Source organism: Dermochelys coriacea, chromosome 9 (assembly GCF_009764565.3).
Source record: "Dermochelys coriacea isolate rDerCor1 chromosome 9, rDerCor1.pri.v4, whole genome shotgun sequence".
NCBI lineage: Eukaryota > Metazoa > Chordata > Testudines > Dermochelyidae > Dermochelys > Dermochelys coriacea.
This window is the reverse complement of record NC_050076.1, coordinates 100,061,243-100,084,002: the sequence shown is the minus strand read 5'-3', so window position 1 is coordinate 100,084,002 and position 22,760 is coordinate 100,061,243. Positions and strand designations below refer to the sequence as shown.

The 22,760-nt window shown below is 43.1% G+C and overlaps 1 protein-coding gene across 3 annotated transcripts in view; it reads right to left on the bottom strand.

Moving 5' to 3' along the window:
• Positions 1 to 21,522, bottom strand: part of MOSPD1 (motile sperm domain containing 1) — a 29,130-nt gene extending 7,608 nt beyond the window's left edge. The window contains exons 1-6 of one of the 3 annotated variants that reach the window (XM_043492291.1): positions 21,219 to 21,363; positions 14,778 to 15,035; positions 14,509 to 14,584; positions 8,869 to 9,092; positions 4,365 to 4,526; positions 2,438 to 2,514 (exon numbers count right to left, since the gene is read on the bottom strand). In XM_043492291.1, coding sequence (XP_043348226.1) covers positions 2,453 to 2,514; positions 4,365 to 4,526; positions 8,869 to 9,092; positions 14,509 to 14,584; positions 14,778 to 14,931 — 678 coding nt within the window. In that variant the 5' untranslated portion in view covers positions 14,932 to 15,035; positions 21,219 to 21,363 and the 3' untranslated portion in view covers positions 2,438 to 2,452. Of the gene's footprint in view, positions 1 to 2,437; positions 2,515 to 4,364; positions 4,527 to 8,868; positions 9,093 to 14,508; positions 14,585 to 14,777; positions 15,036 to 21,218 lie in introns of those variants that run through there. The other 2 variants (XM_038416928.2, XM_043492292.1) reach the window with 2 other exon arrangements.
• Between the last annotated feature and the right edge of the window lie 1,238 nt (positions 21,523 to 22,760).

The window sequence follows — 22,760 nt, the reverse complement described above, 5'->3', positions numbered from 1 at the left end:
CCTGGATGTACTCCCAAAGCCTTATCAAAAGGGTTCTGGGGAGGGCAGCCTTATTCCGTCCACCATGGTAGGACACTTTACCATGCCAGGACAGTAGCACGTAGTCGGGAATCATTGCAGAAAAAAGCATTGCAGCGTATGTTTGCTGGCGTTCAAACACCATCCGTTCCTTATCTCTGTGTTATCCTCAGGAGAGTGATATCATTCATGGTCACCTGGTTGAAATAGGGTGCTTTTCTGAAGGGGACATTCAGAGGTGCCCGTTCCTGCTGGGCTGTTTGCCTATGGCTGAACAGAAATGTTCCTCGCTGTTAGCCATGGGGGGGAAGGGGTTAGCCACACGGTGGGGGGAGGCAAAATGCGACCTTGTAACGAAAGCACGTGCTATGTATGTAATGTTAACAGCAAGGTTTACCGTGAAATGTGTCTTTTTAAATACCACTGTCCCTTTTTTTCCCTCCACCAGCTGCATGTGTTTCAAGGATCACAGGATCTTCTCCTTCCCGAGGCTAGCGAAGATTAGACGGCGAAAAAAATGCACTCGCGATGAAATGTTCTCTGACCTCATGCTGTCCTCCCACACCAACAGAGCACAGACGAATGCATGGAGGCAGACAATATCAGAGTTCAGGAAAGCACAAAATGACCGGGAGAAGAAGTGGCAGGCTGAAGAGAGGGCTGAAGCAGACAGGTGGTGGCAGCATGATGAGAGGAGGCAGAATTCAATGATGAGGCTGCTGGAGGATCAAACTAATATGCTCCAGCATGTGGCTGAGCTGCAGGAAAGGCAGCTGGAGCACAGATAGCCACTATAGCCCCTGTGTAACCAACCGCCCTCCTCCCCGAGTTCCATAGCCTCCTCACCCAGATGCCCAAGAACACGATGGGGGGCCTCTGGCCACCCAGCCACTTCACCCCAGAGGATTCACCAACAGAAGGCTGGCATTCAATAAGTTTTAAAGTGCTGTGTGGCCTTGTCCTTCCCTCCTCCACCACCCCACCGGGTGCTTCCCTCCTCCACCACCCCTTCCGGGCTACCTTGGCAGTTATCCCCCTATCTGTTTGATGAATAAAGAATGCATGAATGACTTTATTGCCTCTGCAAGTGGTGATCGAAGGGGGGAGGGGAGGGCGGTTAGCTTACAGGAAAGTAGAGTGAACTAAGAGGGGTGGTGGGGGTTATCAAGGAGAAACAAACAGAAGTATCATACTGTAGCCTGGCCAATCATGAAACTAGTTTTCAAAGCTTCTCTGATGTGCACCGCGCATGTGTTCTAACTGCCCTGGTGTCTGGCTGCATGTAACCAGTGGCCAGGCGATTTGCCTCAACCTCCCACCCCGCCATAAACGTCTCCCCCTTACTCTCACAGATATTGTGGAGCACACAGCAAGCAGTAATAATAATGGGAATATTGGTTTCACTGAGTCTAAGCAAGTCAGTAAACTGCACCAGCGCGCTTTTAAACGTCCAAATGCACATTCTACCACCATTCTGCACTTGCTCAGCATGTAGTTGAACAGCTCCTGACTACTCTCCAGGCTGCCTGTGTATGGCTTCATGAGCCATAGCATTAAAGGGTAAGCTAGGTCCCCAAGGATAACTATAGGCATTGCAACATCCCCAATGGTTATTTTCTGGTCTGGGAAGAAAGTCCCTTCCTGCAGCTTTTGAAACAGACCAGAGTTCTTGAAGATGCAAGTACCTTACAAGTCACGTACCTTTCCTGGCCATCCCACGTTGATATTGGTGGAACGTCCCTTGTGATCCATCAGTGCTTGCAGCACTATTGAAAAGTACCCCTTGCAGTTTATGTACTCGCCGGCTTGGTGCTCCAGTGCCAAGATAGGGATATGGGTTCTGTCTATGGCCCCACCACAGTTAGGGAATCCCATTGCAGCAAAGCCATCCACTATGACCTGCACATTTCCCAGACTCACTACCCTTGATATCAGCAGATCTTTGATTGCCTTGGCTACTTGCATCACAGCAGCCCCCACAGTAGATTTGCCCACTCCAAATTGATTCCCGACTGACCGGTAGCTGTCTGGTGTTGCAAGCTTCCACAAGGCTATTGCCACTCGATTCTCAACTTTGAGGGCTGCTCTCATCTTGGTATTCTTGCGCTTCAGAGCAGGGGAAAGCAAGTCACAAAGTTCCATGAAAGTGCCCTTACGCATGTGAATGTTTCACAGCCACTGGGAATCGTCCCAGGCCTGCAACACTATGCGGTCCCACCAGTCTGTGCTTGTTTCCCAGGCCCAGAATCGGTGTACCACGGCATGAACCTGCCCCATTAGCACCATGATGCTCACATTGCCAGGGCCCATGCTTTGAGAGAAGTCTGTGTCTATGTCCTCATCACTCTCATCACTGCGCTGACGTCACCCACTCGACCGGTTTCGCTTTGGCAGGTTCTGGTCTGCATATACTGCTGGATAATGCGCGTGGTGTTTAATGTGCTCCTAATTGCTGAAGTGATCTGAGCGGGCTCCATGCTTGCCATGGTATGGCGTCTACACAAAAAACGGTGCGGAACAATTGTCTGCCGTTGCTCTGACGGAGGGAGGGGCGACTGACAACGTGGCTTACAGGGTTGGCTTACAGGGAATTAAAATCAACAAAAGGGGTGGCTTTACATCAAGGAGAAACAAGAACAACTGTCACACAGAATGGCCCCCTCAAGGACTGAACTCAAAACCCTGGGTTTAGCAGGCCAATGCTCAACCCACTGAGCTATCCCTCCCCGCGGTATTCCAGGCAGGACTGAATCTCCATTAAACTTTTCAAAGTGCCCCTGACAGACCGCACCAAAACGACTGTCAGTCATTGATTTCAGGGAGGGAGGGAGGGGGGAGCAAATGAATACAAAACAAATCTGGTTTATTTCTTGTTTTAATCCACTCCATCTATCTTTTACATCTTTGGCTGGCAGCAGACTATGCAGTAGGCCTACTAGCCATCCTCATCTCCTGGCTGGCAGAAGACGGTGCAATAGGACTGCCGGCAGGACTAAAGAGAATGACCTGGTCGAGTCACTCCTATTTTAGTCCCTGCGCCCATGTCTGCCCAGGCACTCCTGACCGACTGTACTGAGGCGGCCAAGAGCACCTCGGACATGATGACGATGGTTATCAGGCCTATTGCACCGTCTGCTGCCAAAAGGCAATGAGCTGCTGCTGTGTAGCAATGCAGTACTGCGTCTGCCAGCAGCCAGGAGATGTACGGTGACAGTGAGCTGAGCGGGCTCCATGCTTGCCGTGGTATGGCGTCTGCACAGGTAACTCAGGAAAAAAGGCGCGAAATGATTGTCTGCCATTGCTTTCACGGAGGGCGGGAGGAAGGGCCTGATGACATGTACCCAGATCCACCCGTGACAATGTTTTTGCCCCATTAGGCATTGGGATCTCAACCCAGAATTCCAATGGGCAGTGGAGAATGCAGGAACCATGGAATAACTACCCACAGTGCAACGCTCCGGAAGTTGACGCTAGCCTCGGTACTGTGGAAACACTCTGCCAAGTTAATGCACTTAGACACACAATCGACTATATAAAAACAATTTCTAAATTCTAGAACTTCTATAAATTTGACCTAATTTTGTAGTGTAGACATACCCTAAGTTTCAGGCTGCTCATCCTCATTTGAGTCCTGATCTCAGCCAGGCAATAGGAAAGCAGAGAGCAAGTCCAATGCTACTTTCCTTTAAGTCAGCATTGGTTGCTGATGAGTAACACAAGGTGCTCTCTCCATGAGATAAGTGGCTGCCTTCTCACTCCTGTCATTTTAAGGAGCAAGTCACAGGTTTGGGAATCAGATGCAGGTATTGCCCTTGTCCATTCACCCTTTAAGTGCAGTTCTATTTCTCATGACTAAAAGCTAGGGTAAAAGGAGACAGCTCTTCACATTAGATCTCTTCTGGGTTAGAGGGGATGAGAGAAGGAATTTCCAAAATCAACAGATAAGATGACTGAACTACAATTTTACAGTGTAGAAGTCCTGGCTCAGAATACATAGGAAACAGCAATGTATTCCAGTAGCTTTCTTTGACAAATGAGGTGGAGTAGACGCCTATGTGCCAGGTTCCTGTTCTGAGGGTCAAATAAGACACTAATCGAGAACACTTATATTTCTAATAGTGAGGGCTTCCGTCTCAACACCACCAAGTACTACTGTGACCTTCTATGTTAAGTACAGGTGGAAATGGAACAGAATGAAATTAGTCTTGACCCTGGCCCTGAGACATGAAAATACATCTTCTCATCAAGCCAGCAGTGAATTTCACACAAGTTCCTTTGATCAACATTTTGACTCCAGTAAAGGCTGGAAAAAAGCTGTTTTAAAAAATCCTTTTCAAAACACTTACCTAAAACATAAGCAGCTACTAGCTTTTGATTCACACTTAAATGGAGGTAGAGAGGCACCACGGATTCCACTTCCCCCAGTGTCGGTAGCATTAGTGCTCCAATGCATACTATTCCTAGGAAGACTGTTAGTAAACTAGGTCCCGATGAGGCAGATCTGTTTTCTGAAAAACAAAAATGGCATTCATCGCAATGAAAGTCTGCAGCACTTCAAATTTAAATGTTTTGCATTCTGGAAAAACGTTTATAGTGCATGTGTGAGAGATGTTGCATTTGTCATGCGCCTATGGTCTACACTCTGCCCATTTCTCCAACTCTGCTGGGATTAATTTTAACATTTCAAATAACCAGCCCACTTTCAAACATCCTTTTTCCTAAAGGATGACAATTACAAATGTGTTTTCTTCTTTTCCCTATCTCCAGGGCTCAAGTTACACTAGTGGGAGGTGCAGGATCTTTGATCCCATGGCACGATTATGGTCTAATAACCCATGATATCGCTGGAGAGCTGGAAATCCCATACATTCCACTGATGTAAGGCATTTGTTTCCAGCACTGGTATATTTGGATATCAACCGTAACAACATTATGACTTACAGAAGAGCTGTTTTGGACATATTTTAGAAAACATTGTTGCTTATGATCCTTTAAAGCCATCCAGAAATGCAAGCTGGCGCAGAATGCAGCAGACACTTGGTAAGTGAAGTACCTTACTTCAAACATATTAGACTAGCACACCGTGATCTGTACTGGCTGCCTATTGGTTTCTGGATGAAGTTTAAGGTGCTAATATTGACTTACAACGCCCTATATGTTATAGGAGCTGAGAAAGGGCCTCTCTCTGTGTGCTACTATAGCTGAGACCAGGAGAAGCCCTTGAGCTGCAGCCATGCTGGTATAAACGAGAAGGGTCTGCTGGCTGGACATTCTCAGTGAGGGCTCTGCAGCATTGGAATTCACTCCCCCACTTGGTCCTGGATCAAATGCCTTTAGGGTACTTTGCAAACTCATCTTTTCCCCAGGCATTTCTGGGTGGGAAAGTGCTGAAAAGGGTGGGGGAGGATTGGAGCTTGGAAGCTGCCCTGCTTGCTGTTGGTGGATTATACTGAATTTTACTGCTGCACTTGTAATGGATTGCTCAGCTATGTCGAGGGTATCTAAGGGCAAAAACTCCCCGAGCACCCCCTGTTCTGTAGCTGGGGAGGCTGCTCCCTGGTCTGAGGTAGACACTTGGAATGTGGCTTCACAGCGCTGCCCAGGTCCATCCCTTCTCCAGCGGTGGAGTCTGACAGCTCATTACTATAGACCTGGCAATGGGATGTTTCAGCAATGCTTGGGGATGTGCCAAGCACACTGACTCTATTCCCTGGCTTATTAGGGCACAGGATCTTCCATGGCTGACAGTCAGCAAGGGAAGAATATTTAAAGGGGCTGCACAGTCTGAAGAAATCTCCCTTTATTTACAGCTCCAGAACAGAACTCAGCCAGGGATAGGCAGCAGGCTCCCTTAGGCCAAAAAAGTTCCCCCCTTCTCAATTGCAATCAAGGGAGAAAAGTAGAATTGGCACATCCCCATCTCTGCCCCCCAACCCTAAATGGGTAGAATCCCTGACAACTGTCCCTTTTCAGTGCTGAGGGTAGAAGAGGCCCCTCCTCTGCATAAAAGGTTTGGATTTTAAACTAAAATCCCAGCACTGTCTTCCTCCCACGATGGAGCTGCACCTGCACTATGGCTATAGAACACCATTAACCCAGTAGGAGATAGTGATTCAGCCACGAGAGCCCATTTTCTAACAACACACAAGGTCCAATGTTGCCAAAAGAAGAGAATGCAGACAAAGATAGAATCCGATTCTTAGCACACCTTACTGGTTGTAGTACAGTAGGTAACTGTTCAAAGGCTCTAGAAACACTTAAGTATTACTGCCCTCCCCCATTTTTTTAAAAAAAGAGTTACTGGTATGTTGAAGTCTGAAAGATCTTCCCACAGAATCTTTAGAGCCATTAGCATTTAGCCAAGTTTTATACCTAGTTTTTTGAAGTACGAATTCAAAGCATACATGAAAATGGCTTCTGTTTTCAAAATTGATTTTGCAGTTCTCAGAGGGATGCCAGCAATGCTGGTCCCATTTTAACCCTACCAATCAGATGTTCTTAGTTTGCATGTTTGTATATTCATTATACTGTTCCTCTGCTCTGACTGCTCCATTCTTGTCAGCAAATATACTGTGGTAACAAACTAGATTCTTATGCACCAGCATGCCATATTGCATCAGCTCACTGGTCCACTGGTTGCATCACAACTGTCCCCTGCTAATTTGGGACTTACATTATGTAAAGACAGTTGGTCACTATTTTATTTTAACAAGAGGAATTCTCACATGCATCACATTTCAGGAAAGATGTGTGCAAACTGGAGAACGTCCAGAGGAGAGCAACAGAAATTATTAAAGGTCTAGAAAACATGAACTATCAAGAAGATTGAAAAAATTGGGTTTGTTTAGTCTGGAGAAGAGGAGAGACATGACAATAGTTTTCAAGCACATAAAAGGTTATTGCAAGAAGGAGGGTGAAAAATTGTTCTCGTTAACCTTGGAAGATAGGACGAGAAGCAATGGGCTTAAATTGAAACAAGAGAGGTTTAGGTTGGACATTAGGAAAAACTTCCTGTCAGAGAAGTTAAGCCCTGGAATCAATTGCCTAGGGAGGTTGTGGAATCTCCATCACTGGAGATTTTTAAGAACAGGTTAGACAAACACCCATCAGGAATGGTCTAGATAATATTTAGTCCTGCCATGAGTGCGGGGGACTGGACTAGATGACCTGTTGAGGTCCCTTCCAGTCCTACACTTCTATAATTCTATGCAAAGTTACCTAGGGTGGGATTCACAAGCGGGACTTCATCATTCTCTCTCTGGGCCACTGTATAGTTAATTATTTATACAAAGTGGGCAGCTTCAATAGGAGAGATCTGCTCCACAGCAGAGTGATTAGGGAATTCTCTTGGAAAGTGGGAGACCGAAGTTCAAATCCCTGCTCCATATGCAGGGAGAACTTGAATCCAGGTCTCCCACATCCTGTGTGCTCTAACCACTGAGATAAAGGTCATAAGGGGGACACTCCCCTCACCATTTTGTGTGGGTTTAGACATGCCCTAAGCCAGCGGTGCCCAACCTTTCCAGACTACTAGACCCCTGATTTGTATTGTGTACCCCAAGTTTCACCTGACTTAAACTACTTGCTTACAAAATCAGACATCAAAATACAAAAAAGTGTCACAGCACACTGTTGCTGAAAAATTGCTTATGTCTCATTTTGTCTGTATGAAATTTTAGTTTGTACTGTCTTCGCTAGTGCTTTTTATGTATTCTGTTGTAAAGCTAGGCAAATATCTAGATGTACCCCCTGGAAGAGCTCTGCATACCCCCAAGGGTATGTGTATCACTGGTTGAGAACTACTGCCCTAAGAACACCTACCAGATTGGACCCTGAAGACAAAAGAGGCAGGGGAATGCCTATTTTGTGAATCCTGCTGTGACTTAGGTGAATTAGGCACTCAGCTGTTGGGCAGTGTCAGTACTTTAATGGTAGAAATATAGGAGCCATTGGATTCTAGGCATCTCTATAGGATTAGGTGGCATCTGAGCAGAGCTTTTGTGCAAGCCAGTGGTGCCTAAATGTTGGACTTAGGTGCCTAATTGCCACTTTCAGCACCTAAGTCCCCCTTGTGTATCCCATCCCTTGCCTTTTCTGGAATTAAGCTGTCAGAGAGATTGGGGGTGGTGGGGAGGAAGGTGCACTATCAGCCAGGCAAGTAAAGATTAGAATTTTGTTTTAGAAGACAACAAAACAATTAATGAGTTACGCCTTCTCGCCCTGCCACCCCTAATTTGCAAGAGCTCATGCTTCAGCCATGGCTGTTGGTACATCACCTACTCTCTACTACTGCATGTGCATAGCAGATATTTGTAACTCCACTTTTCTGTACATTTCAGAGGTAAAGGAACATGGCACAAAAGAAGTGCCATGTGTGGAAAGTGTTTGAAAGTATCTGCTGCTGATCAGGAGGTGGAGGATTAAAGTTCTGACACAGACAAAAATACACTTGGAGATACACTTTGATAGAACAAATTAGTCTCCAAAGGCATAGTCCTGCAATCCTTTTGTAGCCACATCTCCTGCTGAAGTCAGTGGGAATTTGCTTGTGTAGAAGGACTGGCCCCTTAAAAGACCCATTACTCAAATAAACAAAACTCTGGATAGCAAATGTAACTTTAGGGGCACATGGTAGTTTATAGCTCTCTCATTTGACTAAAGAGGACATAAGCAAGACAGCAATAGCCTGGGCTCTGGAACACCATAACCACTCTTAACAATAACCAGTGTACTCTTACAGGAAAGTAAAAATGGAGTTAATTTAGACTATCTTATAGTTTAACCTCTTTCCAGTCATTTCAGCTATACCAAACTGTGATCTAGAAGAGGGCTAGGTAAGACTTTAACTACCTGGTTGACACAAAGTCTGCTCAAAAAAGACACTTTCAGCCAGGTGTTCTTTTATTCTTTTTTCCTCTTCTTCCTTTTGCTGTTGCTCTTTTGCAGATGGAAGTAGTGTAGCAATGACTTCTTTTCGCCCTAATGCTTTCCTCTGGCTTTGCTCAGACACTTGGAGACGGAATTTGTCTATCACACCATAATGACAAGCCCGAACGTCTCTGTGACGAATCACACTGTAGATAAAAAAAAATAAAATAAAATAAAATAAAATACTCTCTCTCTCTCTCTCTCAACATTTTTATGCAGAGCCCCTTTCAAGAGATTCATCTGCATGGTTTCAACTGCAGGATTGGGGTCAGGATACTTATATTATGCCCACAACCACTATCTGAGCACCCAAAATTATGCAGTTCTATAGTACTTCATGTCAAGTCTCATACAGGACCCATAAATAGCAAAGCTTAACTAAATGTCTTCCGTACCTCTCTTCTATGAACAGTAGTTTGTTCACTTGGGTCTTCACTGTAGTTATAAATAATTATGAAAATGCATGTGTACCTAGTTTTAAAATCCCACAATATTTAGCCACCATAATGGGTATTGTAACTGTTTTTTTCCAAAATGCAAATTATTTACTTGAATGACCATAAAAACCTTTTGAGAGATATTAAGAGAAAATCTATATTTAAGCCAGTTAGCGTCAGGAAATGTGTAGTCTGACAAGTTTCAGTTCAGAGTAAGTTGCAAACTCCTATGAATAAAGGTTTCTAACTACACTGGCATTGGGTAATGCCATTTTAACATTGTTCCAGGAAACTGATCACTTCAGCATTAAACTGATCACTTCAGCACAAAAAAAACCCAATGATTTCTGCATTTTGGACTGAATTTTAAGAAACTGGGTTTTGTGATCACATTAAGATACCCACAAAGGCTTGTTATTAAAATACTGGGTATGCCTAAAATTAACATGCAATTTAAGTAGGGCTTTCAAAAGGGAACAGAGAATGACAAAGGTTTGAAATACATCAGCCTGTAAACCATATGCTTATTGAACATAAGAGCTTCTCCATAATCTCAGAAGGAAATTAGTTAGGCCATGATGGAGTTTCATCAAGTAAATTTATTTCACCCATGGCAAGTCAACTACCATTTGGTGAAGAGTGGGCTCTATCTTGAGTAGATCACTGAGCAACGAAGGTTTGAGCCTGCAGTCCTTACTCAGGCATGCACTTTTGCTTATGTCAGAGCTGCAGCTTCAAGCCTTTGATTTTTATGTTAAGACTTCTTGTGTTGCTTTAAATTCTTTTCTATTGTTAGTACCATGCTTCTATGAATCAACATAAGCACAGTGTTATGTAACTGTGTATGCTCAAACAGAAACTTTACTGTCAAGCAAATAGATGTTTCTCTACATACCCATATAAACAGATACATTCTCCTGTTTCTTACTGGAGAGCACTGCATAATTAGAAGCTCTGTAGAATATCAGTTTATCTGGCAAAGGGCCATACGTATACAGCAGAGTTCATCTCTAACCTCACAACAATAAACATAGTTCCAAGAATGTTACCATACTACAATCCATCGGTGATCTTCCTGAAAACACCATCCTGGCCACTATGGATGTAGAAGCCTCTAGACCAACATTCCACACAAAGATGGACTACAAGCCGTCAGGAACAGTATCCCCAATAATGTCACGGCAAACCTGGTGGCTGAACTTTGTGACTTTGTCCTCACCCATAACTATTTCACATTTGGGGACAATGTATACCTTCAAATCAGCAGAACTGCGATGGGTACCCACATGGCCCCACAGTATGCCAACATTTTTATGGCTTAGAACAACGCTTTCTCAGCTCTCGTCCCCCAATGTCCCTACTCTACTTGCGCTACATTGATGACATCTTCATCATCTGAAAAAAAAGGCCCTTGAGGAATTCCACCATGATTTCAACAATTTCCATCCCACCATCAACCTCAGCCTGGACCAGTCCACACAAGAGATCCACTTCCTAGACACTATGGTGCTAATAAGCGATGGTCACATAAACACCACCCTATATCGGAAACCTACTGACCGCTATGCCTGCCTACATGCCTCCAGCTTTCATCCAGACCACACCACACGATCCATTTTCGACAGCCAAGCTCTAGGATATAACCACATTTGCTCCAATCCCTCAAATAGAAACAAACACCTACAAGATCTCTATCAAGCATTCTTACAACTACAATACCCACCTGCTGAAGTGAAGAAACAGACTGACAGAGCCAGAGGAGTACCCAGAAGTCACCTACGACAGGACAGAGAAACAAAGAAAATAACAGAACGCCACTAGCCATCATCTTCAGCCCCCAACTAAAACCTCTCCAACGCATCCTCAAGGATCTACAACCTATCCTGAAGGACGACTCATCACTCTCACAGATCTTGGGAGACAGGCCAGTCCTTGCTTACAGACAGCCCCCCAACCTGAAGCAAATACTCACCAGCAACCACATACCACACAACAGAACCACTAACCCAGGAACCTATCCTTGCAACAAAGCCCATTGCCAACTCTGTCCACATATCTAACACCACCACCATAGGGCCTAATCACATCAGCCACGCTATCAGCGGCTCGTTCACCTGCACATCTACCAATATGATATATATCATCATGTGCCAGCAATGCCCTTCTGCCATGTACATTGGTCAAACTGGAGAGTCTCTATATAAAAGAATAAATGGACACAAATCAGATGTCAAGAATTATAACATTCAAAAACCAGTCGGAGAACACTTCAATTTCTTTGGTCACTGGATTGTAGACCTAAAAGTTGCAATTCTTCAGCAAAAAAACTTCAAAAACAGACTCCAACGAGAGACGGCTGAATTGGAATTAATTTGCAAACTGGATACAATTAACTTAGGCTTGAATAGAGACTGGGAATGGATGTGTCATTTCACAAAGTAAAACTATTCCCCCCCGCCCCCCACTGTTCCTCAGATGTTCTTGTCAATTGCTGGAAATGGCCCACCTTGATTATCACTACAAAAAGGTTTCCCTCACCAAGCTCTCCTGCTGGTAATAGCTCACCTTAAGTGATCACTCTCATTACAGTGTGTATGGTAACACCCATTGTTTCATGTTCTCTATGTATATAAATCTCCCCACTGTATTTTCCACTGAATGCATCCGATGAAGTGAGCTGTAGCTCACGAAAGCTTATGCTCAAATAAATTTGTTAGTCTCTAAGGTGCCACAAGTACTCCTTTTCTTTTTGCGAATACAGACTAACACGGTTGCTACTCTGATATCTGTTACCCATACTGAGACTACTATCCACGAAAACGGGGTCGGGTATTTGCTGCTGAAAAAATATTCTTGGAGACCTAATTAAAGAAACTAAATATTTTCTGAGATGGACCCAAAGATAATCAATCAAAATTCCATAAACATCAGCTGGAGACCAGAATGACTCACTGATGCCAACTCTGTTCACATATTTATTCAAGTGACACCAACATAGGACATAATCACATTAGCCGTGCCATCAGGGGCTCGTTGCCCTGCACATCTACCAATGTGATATATGCCATCATGTGCCAGCAATGCCCAATGTACATTGGCCAAACAGGACAGTATCCATGCAAAAGAATAAATGGACACAAATCTGACATCAGGAATCATAACATTCAAAAACCGGTAGGAGAACACTTCAACCTCTCTGGCCATTCAGTAAAAGATTTAAGGGTGGCAATTTTGCAACAGAAAAGCTTCAAAATCAGACCCCAATGAGAAATTGCTGAGCTTGAATTAATATGCAAACCAAATACCATTAATTTGAGTTTGAACAGAGACTGGGAATGGCTGGGTCATTACACATATTGAATCTACTTCCCTAAGTTAAGTATCCTCACACCTTCTTGTCAACTGTCTAAATGGGCCATCTTGATTATCACTGCAAAAGTTTTTTTCCCCTGCTGATAATAGCTCATGTTAACTAATTAGCGTCTCACAGTTTGTATGGCAACGTCCAATTTATCTGCATGTATAATCTTCTTACTACATGTTCCATTCTACGCATCTGATGAAGTGGGCTGTAGCCCACGAAAGCTTATGCTCTAATAAATTTGTAGTCTCTGAAATTAGTCTCTAAGGTGCCACAAGTCCTCCTGTTCTTTTTGCGGATACAGACTAACACGGCTGCTACTCTGAAACCTGTCACTGAATTACAGAAATATAAACTTTCTATGCGCTGGTATGTGTTGATCATTTCTGTGCCATTAACAGTATTGCTGTCCCTACCCACTTACGCTTTTTATGAGAAGTGCTAGTTGGTTACACCCTTGAAATTCCCAATCCATCCTGATGAGGCCAATGCCACCGTACCAGATGGGCTCCTCATATCAGAGTAGTGTCATCTGCTTTGCAGAGAACCAAGAGTTCATTACAAGTAGGTCTTTTGCTAAGGGCATGTATTGGCCAGAAAATATAAAGAATGTTTTTTGGAGTAAATAAATGTTTAATCAGAAAACCCAATTTCCTTTTTATTTTTATTTATTTAGTTTGGATACTTCATGCTCATGAAGCACACGCTGCAGCCTTTAAGTCATGTAGATCAGCATGAAGCTAACATACAGAAACTGAAACATGTCATGCTATTTTGAATTAAATTAATATTTACCAATTTGTTCTGCTCTGAATTACAGCAGACAATACTGATAAATCATAGTTAAAGCAAAAAACTAGATGCCTTATTTAACATTTGGGGATTTCAAAGGTAACACTTAACTGGCCATCAGCCGTTCTCTGTGAGTGAGTTGGGGTCAAGGAAGGAGAAGAGAGATTTTTTTTTTTTTAAATGGTAGGCAAGAGTATCTTCACTGAACAGGACAACAGAAGTATGCTCGCTATGGTTACATGGAAAGCATTCTTATTAGAATTTTACAGATTCTCACTTTGCCAATCTGCAAAAAATTCTCACCCAAGCCTGGTGATCTCACCCATTTGTGCCTATAATACAAGGTTTTTTGCTAAGTATTCTAGTGTGGTTCATATCAGTAAGACTTGCTTTGAAAACTATACCACAGGATCTATTTATTAGCACTCTACTATTGTGTAAATATGAATAAACAAGTAAAAAGGGGCACCTATCCAATGCCCCTGCCATAAATTACAAAAAAAGGGGGGAAAAGAGCCAGTAGAACCCAGAACTATGATCTTGTTAAATGAGTACTGTACACTTACCAAAATAATTTTACAACATACATTTTGTGATTCATTGTCCTCGATTCACTGTTTGTTTACTTTTCTTGCTAATTCATGAAGTTTAGCACCATACAATGTGTTTCTGCTCATTAATATAACTTTAAGCTTCGATCAGATTAAATCAGGAACTCACTTTATATATTCAAGTATTTAATTTCTCTGGCTAATTCAGAATTACCAAGCAACTTGCGTAAGCACTACAATATTTTAATGTTCAACAAAATGTGAATGATGTAGTGGGATGTACTAATGTAGAGGTTAACATTTTCTGTAGTGTAGTTTAAAATATGCCTTTTAAATACTAGCTGAGGTTTAGACATACAATTAGCTGATGTAGTTATTCAAATCTTTAACAATTAAGGAAAACTGAGATATTTTTACTTACATATCAACACAACACTGAGGCTTCACTGCACCTGCAGCATCGACAACAACATATTTATTTGGAGTTGTACAAAGAACTGAAATGAAAAGAACACTGGTGGTTACATGGTATAAACCAGCAGTAGTAGAAAATTTAATAAACAGACTTTGGTAGAAGTCAAATCTGAATTTTTGCATAACACCATAGTTTTCATAACTTATGTTTGTTATATAAACTACAGGTAGATTGATAAAGGAAACCTTAAATGAAACTGAACCTAAGAAACCCACCTTTGAATTTTAAGGCAAACTCATAGGGGTTATATAGAGTCAACACCTGTTTGTGTGTTGACTGGTCATCTGCATAAAATATAAGCTCCGTAGGAAACACAAAAACAGGAAGATTTCCTTCCACTAACTCTGGCTGCCTTTTTTGTTGCTGCATTGGCACCGAATCCTTCCTCCTGCTTCTTCTGCTCTTATGATTTTGTATCCCAAACAGATTTCTGGTTTCGAGTCCTTTAAGAATTCCAACGCATTTTGGCAATTCTGCAGAAGAAAGGAAATGGAATGATGATTATGTTTGTTTTCATAAATCCACAGAACTTAATCAGACAGCAGATGATACATAGATACAGCACTTGACATTTGGTTTTGAGCTTGTTTATAATTATTTTAAGTGCCTTCAAAAATGTTTAAGCTAACATAACTCTACTCATCTTTGACATTTTGTTTTCGTTCATTTTAAAAACTACAATAAAGTAAGTGAATATGTCTTCCTTTCATTATTATTATTTGTATTGCTGTAGTGCCTCATGCCTCAATCAGGACCAGGACCCCACTGTCTCTACAAAACACAGAACAAAAAAGACAGTCCCTGCAGCAAAGAGCCTATAACCTGAGTATAAGACAAGAGACAACAGGTGGGTCAAGATAGACAGACAGGAGGGTACAAGGAAACAATGAGACAATATTGGTCAGCATGACAGAACATCAGTGGCCTAACTGAAACATCCCAAGGTACAGTACAATATGTTATGTATATCATGTTTGTATGAGCCAGGTCACAGTGCAAAGATTCAGAACAAAAGAATCAGGAAGACCTTCATTCTTTGTCTAATTGCACCTCTGAAGTCTGATCATAATAGGATTTCAGTGTAAAGGCAGTGAATTAAAAATCAAGACAGATGTATAAGATATTTGTCATTATTCAACAGTACAGGGTAGGTTTTGGATTTTTCCATCACATTTAATGAAGCTAAATTTGTAGTTATTATTTAAGTTGATGTTAAGAATGATTGTTTTCCCCAGTGTGTAACCAAAATATCTCCCCCCCTCCCACCCCCTGAGATTTTTCAGGTTCATTTCTGGAATCTCAATCCAAATAAAACAAAAAACAAAACTCCACAAACTGTTCATATCACACTCCCAAATGTAATTTATAAAATAAAAGCCCCAATCCTGCAAATATTTATACAGATGCTTGCCTTTATGCACTAAGTAATTCCACTGTAGTGAACAAGCCTATTCATAGTGCATGATGTTATGCAGGTGTTTAAGTCTTGGCAGGATTGTGGCCTAAAATAGTATTTCACTATGTTTTCTACAGGCTAATAGTCCTAGGAGGACACCAAGAGTCCTCAGTGGAGACTCTTAGGCTGGGTGTACACTAGGAAATGTTAATTTTAAAAAATCCCATTTGTGCTGTCACCCATGGAGATGAGGCTCCTAGTGGTTTCCAGCATTTTACCACCACATCGACTAAACCTGTTACTCATGTGCAGCCTAACTGTTGGTTACACCAGTGGTAATTTTGTTTCTAGAATTTCCTAGTGCAGACACAGCCCTAATGCTCTGGATGGTAAATAAATGCCTAATTTTCTGTTTTAAATCATTACATTACATTTCAAAGTGCCAATATTTTATATCAGAGCTAATTTTCACGAAACTTAGGCTTTTGATACCTAAACATCCAAAAGGGACTAAAACCACTAGTCCATGCTCTATCAGATGTACAGAATCTAGTTCTGGTTCAAGATGTATGTAAACACTTTCTGAAAGATATATATTAATTTATTTTTTTAAATTCTCCAAGAATAGGTGCATATTGTCCTTCCCAAGGACTAACTATTCTTATTCCAGTATCTTTTTTCCTAAAATCCAATCTCCTTTTGGAATCCAGAATTACTTTCCAGTAGACTAGAATGTTAATTATATTCTTTTGATAACAAATCCTTGATGATGATATTCCTGATTGATGTTCTATTTTTTTTTCAAAACACTTTTTAACTAGGCTACATATCAGCAAATGGCAATTTAGATTCTGTGCACTTCTCAGAATTTTGGTAAATACTTTTTGTTTCAGAAGAGATGAATAAGCTCTGCAATTATTTTGCCTAGCAAGTCTAATTAGAAGGACTTGAACATCTTAATGTGCTATTGCTAAATAATATTCACTGTTTCATTCAAATATACAAGAACTGTATCAGGGTCTAACTTGAAAGAATGCCAGCTCACAGGAATACAAAACTGTTTTCAAGTAAACTATTTCTTACAGACAATAGAAGAAGAGAGAATTCTAGGAAAGGTTAATTAAAGTACAATATACCATAAGGAATTCAAGAACATAAGAAATAAGATACTAGAAGCTCTCATTAATATAAAATCTATATATATGCATTTGGCTAAACTGCACAAAAGATTTTTTTCTAAAGATTGTTTTAAACAGAGGTGGGCAAACTACGGCCCTTGGGCCACATCCAGCCTGCGGGACCATCCTGCCCGGCTCTTGAGCTCCTGGCTAGGAAGGCTAGCCCCCGCCCCCTCCCCTGTAGCCTCAGCTCGCATGCTGCTAGTGCTCTGGACAGCAAGGCTGTGAGCTCCTGCCAGGCAGCGCGGCTGCGAGAGCTGCCGGCTTGCCCCAGTGTTCTAGACTGCGCGGCAGCGGGTCCCGGGAGGGGGTGGTCAGCGGACAAGGAGCAGGGGGGTTGGCTGGATCAGGGGTTCAGAGGTTGGCAGTCAGAGGGCAGGAAGTGGGAGGGGACGTATGGGGGCGGGGGCCAGGCTGTTTGGGAAGCACAGCCTTCCTTACCTGGCCCTCCATAAAGTTTTGGAACCCCAATGTGGCCTCAGGCCAAAAAGTTTGCCCACCCCTGGTTTTAAACATACTTACTACATTAGTGAATAACTAACAAAAATATATTTTTGGATATTTTGAAATATTTTATTGGATTACTAAAGTTCCAATAAATGTGATTCATTATTCTTCAATATTACATTTTATTATTGTTTCTTTTTATTTTAACACATGCATTGGATTCACTGCAGATTCCCTGATCCTACCTCAACTCCAAATGTCATGTTTTTTTGTTTGTTTTTTAAATATACATATGCATCATGCGGTTGCTTCCACTTGTCATTTATTGGCTGGGTAAAAAGTTATTATTCAAACTGGTATCAATGGAAAATGGTAAGTTTTCACCAATGTGAAGGACTAAGAATAGTGTACACTAGACTCTTTTGCATCATAGCTACATCAGTTAGGAATGTGTGACAATGCTTTACTGCCAAAAGCCTTTATGATGATAGTTACACCAGCATAAAAGTTCTTTCGCCAGTCTAACTTATTATGTTTGCTGAATCACTTTTTATAAGCTACCTCTATACGGAAGGGTTTGCTGTGTAACTATAATACCTACGTCTTATATAGCACTTTTCATAGTAGATTTCAAAGTGCTTTATAAAAGAGGTCTATAACAGCAAAACCCATTAGAATCAAAGGGACTATTAACAACACACAAAGCTAAGCATGGGCATAAATCTTTGCAGGATCAGGGCCTAAGGCCTCCTGCAAACTAATCCACACAGGTGGACTCCTGCACCTGTATGGAGCCTCAGTGATGACAATGAGATTCTGCAAGTGCAGGGATCCACATGCACACAGCTCATAACATCTTAGCAGTGTTAGCTGATTTGCCAACAGACTATACAATAGGACAGCTACTCTACAGTGATGACTTTTCAGCTCAATAAAGGAATCTTCCTCCATAAAGTATCTAAAAGTACGCTGCTTGTGTCATGATAGCACTGGTTTGCTAGCATTTCCCTTAGAAACTCCTTTTTACAAGAGGTTTTAACTTAGCAGAGAAAGCTGGACTAAAACGTAACTTATTTCTCCAAGCATAGAATTTTGATTTTGGGATACTTTTTAATTTAATAAAAAAGTGAAAATAAAATCAGGAAGTTTTCAAATGCAAGATTCTGTAACTATTCATGTTCTTATAACCAGCTCATCACCATGGTTTCTGAGCATAGTCTATACTCCTTTTTTGTATTCAGGACTACAAATGGCTTTTTTTAAAAGGGGAAATTGGGTAAGCAATTTATTCAGAACAATGAGCTAATCTTGAAAAAAGACCTTAGTACGCACATTACTTTTCTGAGATTTTAAACTGCACATCTCTGATTTAAGAATGTTACAATATAATATGTACAAGGCATTGTACTGGAGCTATTATCTACTAGCTCAGCGGTTTTTCAACCCTCGGGGTCCATAGACTATGTCTAAGATTTTCAAAAGTGTCTGTACCTCCATTCAAGATTTTTTAGGAGTCCACAAATGAAAAAAAGTTGAAAACTACTGTAATAGCTAAATAATGCATATTGTAAAAGTTTTCCCCATTGATATACTCAAACTGTGTCAAGTTCCAAAATATGATCAGGTTATTGATATGTTTTCATTATGTATATACACAGTAAGAAACAAACAGTCCCCTTCAGAATCATTAGAGATTAAAAGACCAGAAAGAAATTCTCATCCTTTCAGATTTGTCAAGAAATCCAATACAGTTTGAGGTTAAAGTTAAGTATTAGAATGAGATTCCAAACAGCTCAATCAATTTTTTTTTGTTTATTTATTAGGGTAATTTTAGATGGAATTTTAACATATACCTACATAGTCTACATGTTCAACTTCCTGTAATTACTTGGGAGGAAGAGTTATATAGTGATTAGAAGACAGAATCAGAAGGCAAGACAGCTAGGTTCTACTATTTCTAGCTTTCACTGACTCACTGTGTGATCTTGAGCAAATTGGTTAACCTTTCTGTGCCTCAGATTGTTAGTCTATAAAGGCCTCAATTCAGCAAGGTACTGAAGTGCGTATGTTGTCCCATTTAAATCTATGGGACTACTCAGAAGCGTATTTTGCAGAAGAGGAGCCAAAATGGTTGTACTACTATTTACCTACCTCACATGGCACTGTGAAATGCAAGTAATACTTGCAAGGTGCTTTGAGATCCGATAATTTCAGAAGTACTGTATTATCTATTACATCATATTAATGAGATACTAGTAGCATGATTTATTGTGTCTAATTTTATAAGTTTCTGCAGGAATTCTTTCCCTTGAAAGATATTTTAAATACCGAATGCAAAAATTATACTTGTCTAAAACTAGGTAGGTCACAAAGACAAAAACAAGGAAATTCTAAACAACACTTGTGCACAGTTTCTGATCCATTCTGTTTGCTAGGTAATACAGGATTTTCAGTAATGTAAATCAAATCTCAATCTGAATTTCTTTATTTTTGTGGTGCTTACAATAGTTTTAAATGGAAACTGGGTATGTTAATATTGTATGTTGTTTTTCTCCAAGTCAGGTAAAGCTTGGAGAAATCAGGAATCAGGAAAAAAGAAATCCAAGCATCTGTTAGAAACTGACTTTTGAGTTCAACTAGCTGGGAAAAATATCTGTTTTTCCTAAATGTAGTAATGAGACAAAGAGTCCATCTTGGCAAACCCTTTATGTACCACTGTCCTTCACACTGTTCCTTGACAAGGAGTTGGTCTTACTGTAATGCCGCAGCTGGGGCGCGAGAAGGGGAAATATTGACACACTCTAAACTTTTTCAAAATATTCTCCAGCCGTGAGCAGCAAAGCGATGTCATAATCGGCTCGCCCCTCGATGCTCCCCACCCCAGTTCGAGCCCTGCCCTACTTCGCAGCTTTTGTTTTTCTAGACAGGGGCGAACACGGCGGAAGGGCGAGTTGAGGAGGAGGAAAGGAGGACTTGTGGCACCTTAGAGACTAACAAATTTATTTGAGCATAAGCTTTCGTGCGCTACAGCTCACTCTCCCCTGCACGATGAACGGGCAGGCTGGGGTGAGCTCCCAACCCTTCCTCCTTCACCCCAGGCAAGTGGCAGCTGGCAGCGGGGCCCGTCCCAGCTCGGCTGCTGCTCGCAGGACCCCGCTGGGCGCCTGTGGCCGGGAGGGCACGGCTCCCTGCGGGCCGGCCGCTGGCTGCAGGTCCCCGTGCCGGCTCGGGGGCAGCCAGGCTCCGCAGCTCCCCCGCGCGGCGGCTCTGCGGCTGCTCCACGTGGCGCAGCTCACGTGAGCGTGTTTACAGCCGCCGGACACGGTGGCCGTGCCGGGACCTGTCAAGAGCCGGGGCGGGGGCCCGAGGCCGCGCTGCCAGCGGTCCCGGCCCTCTGCACCCGCCAGCGAGGCCCGACGCTGCCGCGGCCGCTGCCCCTGCCCCCACCGGGGAGGGGAGGGGAGGGGGACAGGACACCCCTCAGGGCCCGGACCCGGGCTGCCTCGGGCGGGGAGCCCGCGTCCCTGCCCCCACTCACGGGGGGGTGCCGGGGATCCCGCCCGGCCGGCCCCGCAGCCCCCCTGCTGGGGCCGGGGGAGCCGCGGACCCCCGCCCCTGCCGGCTCCCGCACTCACCCCTCGGAGCCCGCCGGGTCCTGGCTCGCCGACCGCCTGTGCGGAGCCCCTTTGTCAGCCCCTCCCCCGCCCGACACTGCAGGGAGCGTCGTCGCTACGGCCGCCGGGATCGTGGCTGACTCGCCCCCACACACCCCCCCCCGCCGTCTCCGAGTGACGTCACGGCCCCGCCCACCGCGCGCGCGCGCGCGTGTGCGGCGGCTCGCGCCCCGGTCTCTGAGCGTTCGCCTCGGCCCGGAGCCGGAGCCGGGCGGTTGCCAGGGCTCGCGCCACGCCGCCCGTGGGCCTCTTCGCCCCTAGCCGGGCCGGGCCGGGCCGGGTCAACCTGCCGGGCTGACCCCTTCTCTCCCCCCCCCCGGCACCTCCCAGCTAGTCAGGGACAGTCTGACTGACCTACTTGAGAACTCTCCCGCTGGTGGGAAATCTCCTGTAGTCTGTGTGGGTCACAGACCTGTGGTGATAAATGGGCCACAGCCACCATGTCACCTCGTCCTAGGCTAACACCAGTGACTCAGAAACAAATGGTACATACACCCAGTCTATGTGCCTGCCCCTTACCCTGGGCCTCCCTGGGCCCTCTTGATTGTGACCTTCCCTGCTTGTATTTTGGCTTTGTAAAATTGAACAGGGACCGCATCTTCCTGTGTGTGCAGTACCCAGCACACCAAGCGTTTGAGTCTGCTTTGGGCCCTTACGCGCAACCGTACCAATGCCTAACCCTGCCGGCTCGTTCCAGGCGGTAAGGTGAACACCCTGCCGTTTGTTTTCCGTACCGATGAATATAAGTAAAACAGTTGAATGATTTAGATTTATATTGGCCTTTCGAACAGCAGGATTCCAGAATCTTTTATAAGTTACGTGATGTAGTCACTCTACTGACAACTGAAATATGGCCACCTCTGATGCGGAGCACAGCAGCCATTTAATACTTCACAATAACAATATGCAACAATTCGGGACAGGAAGTGACTTTTTGTCCAGTTGCAATTATAGGGGGGTTTTAAAATAGGAAGAAAGGCATTATACTGAAACTTAGCCAAGATGCTAGTGCTAACACCCATCCTCTCACAAATGTCTCCTATGTGTCATACAATTACTAATGTCTGCACCGGGAACTGGAATCTTAGAACCACATATTATTTGCTTTTTCAGTTTATCATTAATTCTTAAAGTACAAATTTAAATCTTTTCAGAATCTCTGAAAATTTATGCAGTGAAAGTATAATAGTGGCAAGTATTCTGGTAATACGTAATATTTCTCTTTGAGAGACTTAAGTGAGCCAAAACAGCTTAATGTTCAATCTGTTAAAAATCAGCTGAAGAATTATTGTTAAACATTTATGCTGGCAGACTTTAAGTATTCAGAGTACTTTTGGAAAGCTAGGACCCTTGTATTATGCACTAATCAAATGTACCATGTTTTCTTTGTTTGAAAACCTGTCTTAGCAGAAGATCCCTAATGCAGTAGTCATGAACATGCTTCAAAAGCTGATCCAGCTCATTTATAAAAAAAAACCCTGGATTATTATAAGAATTCGTTTT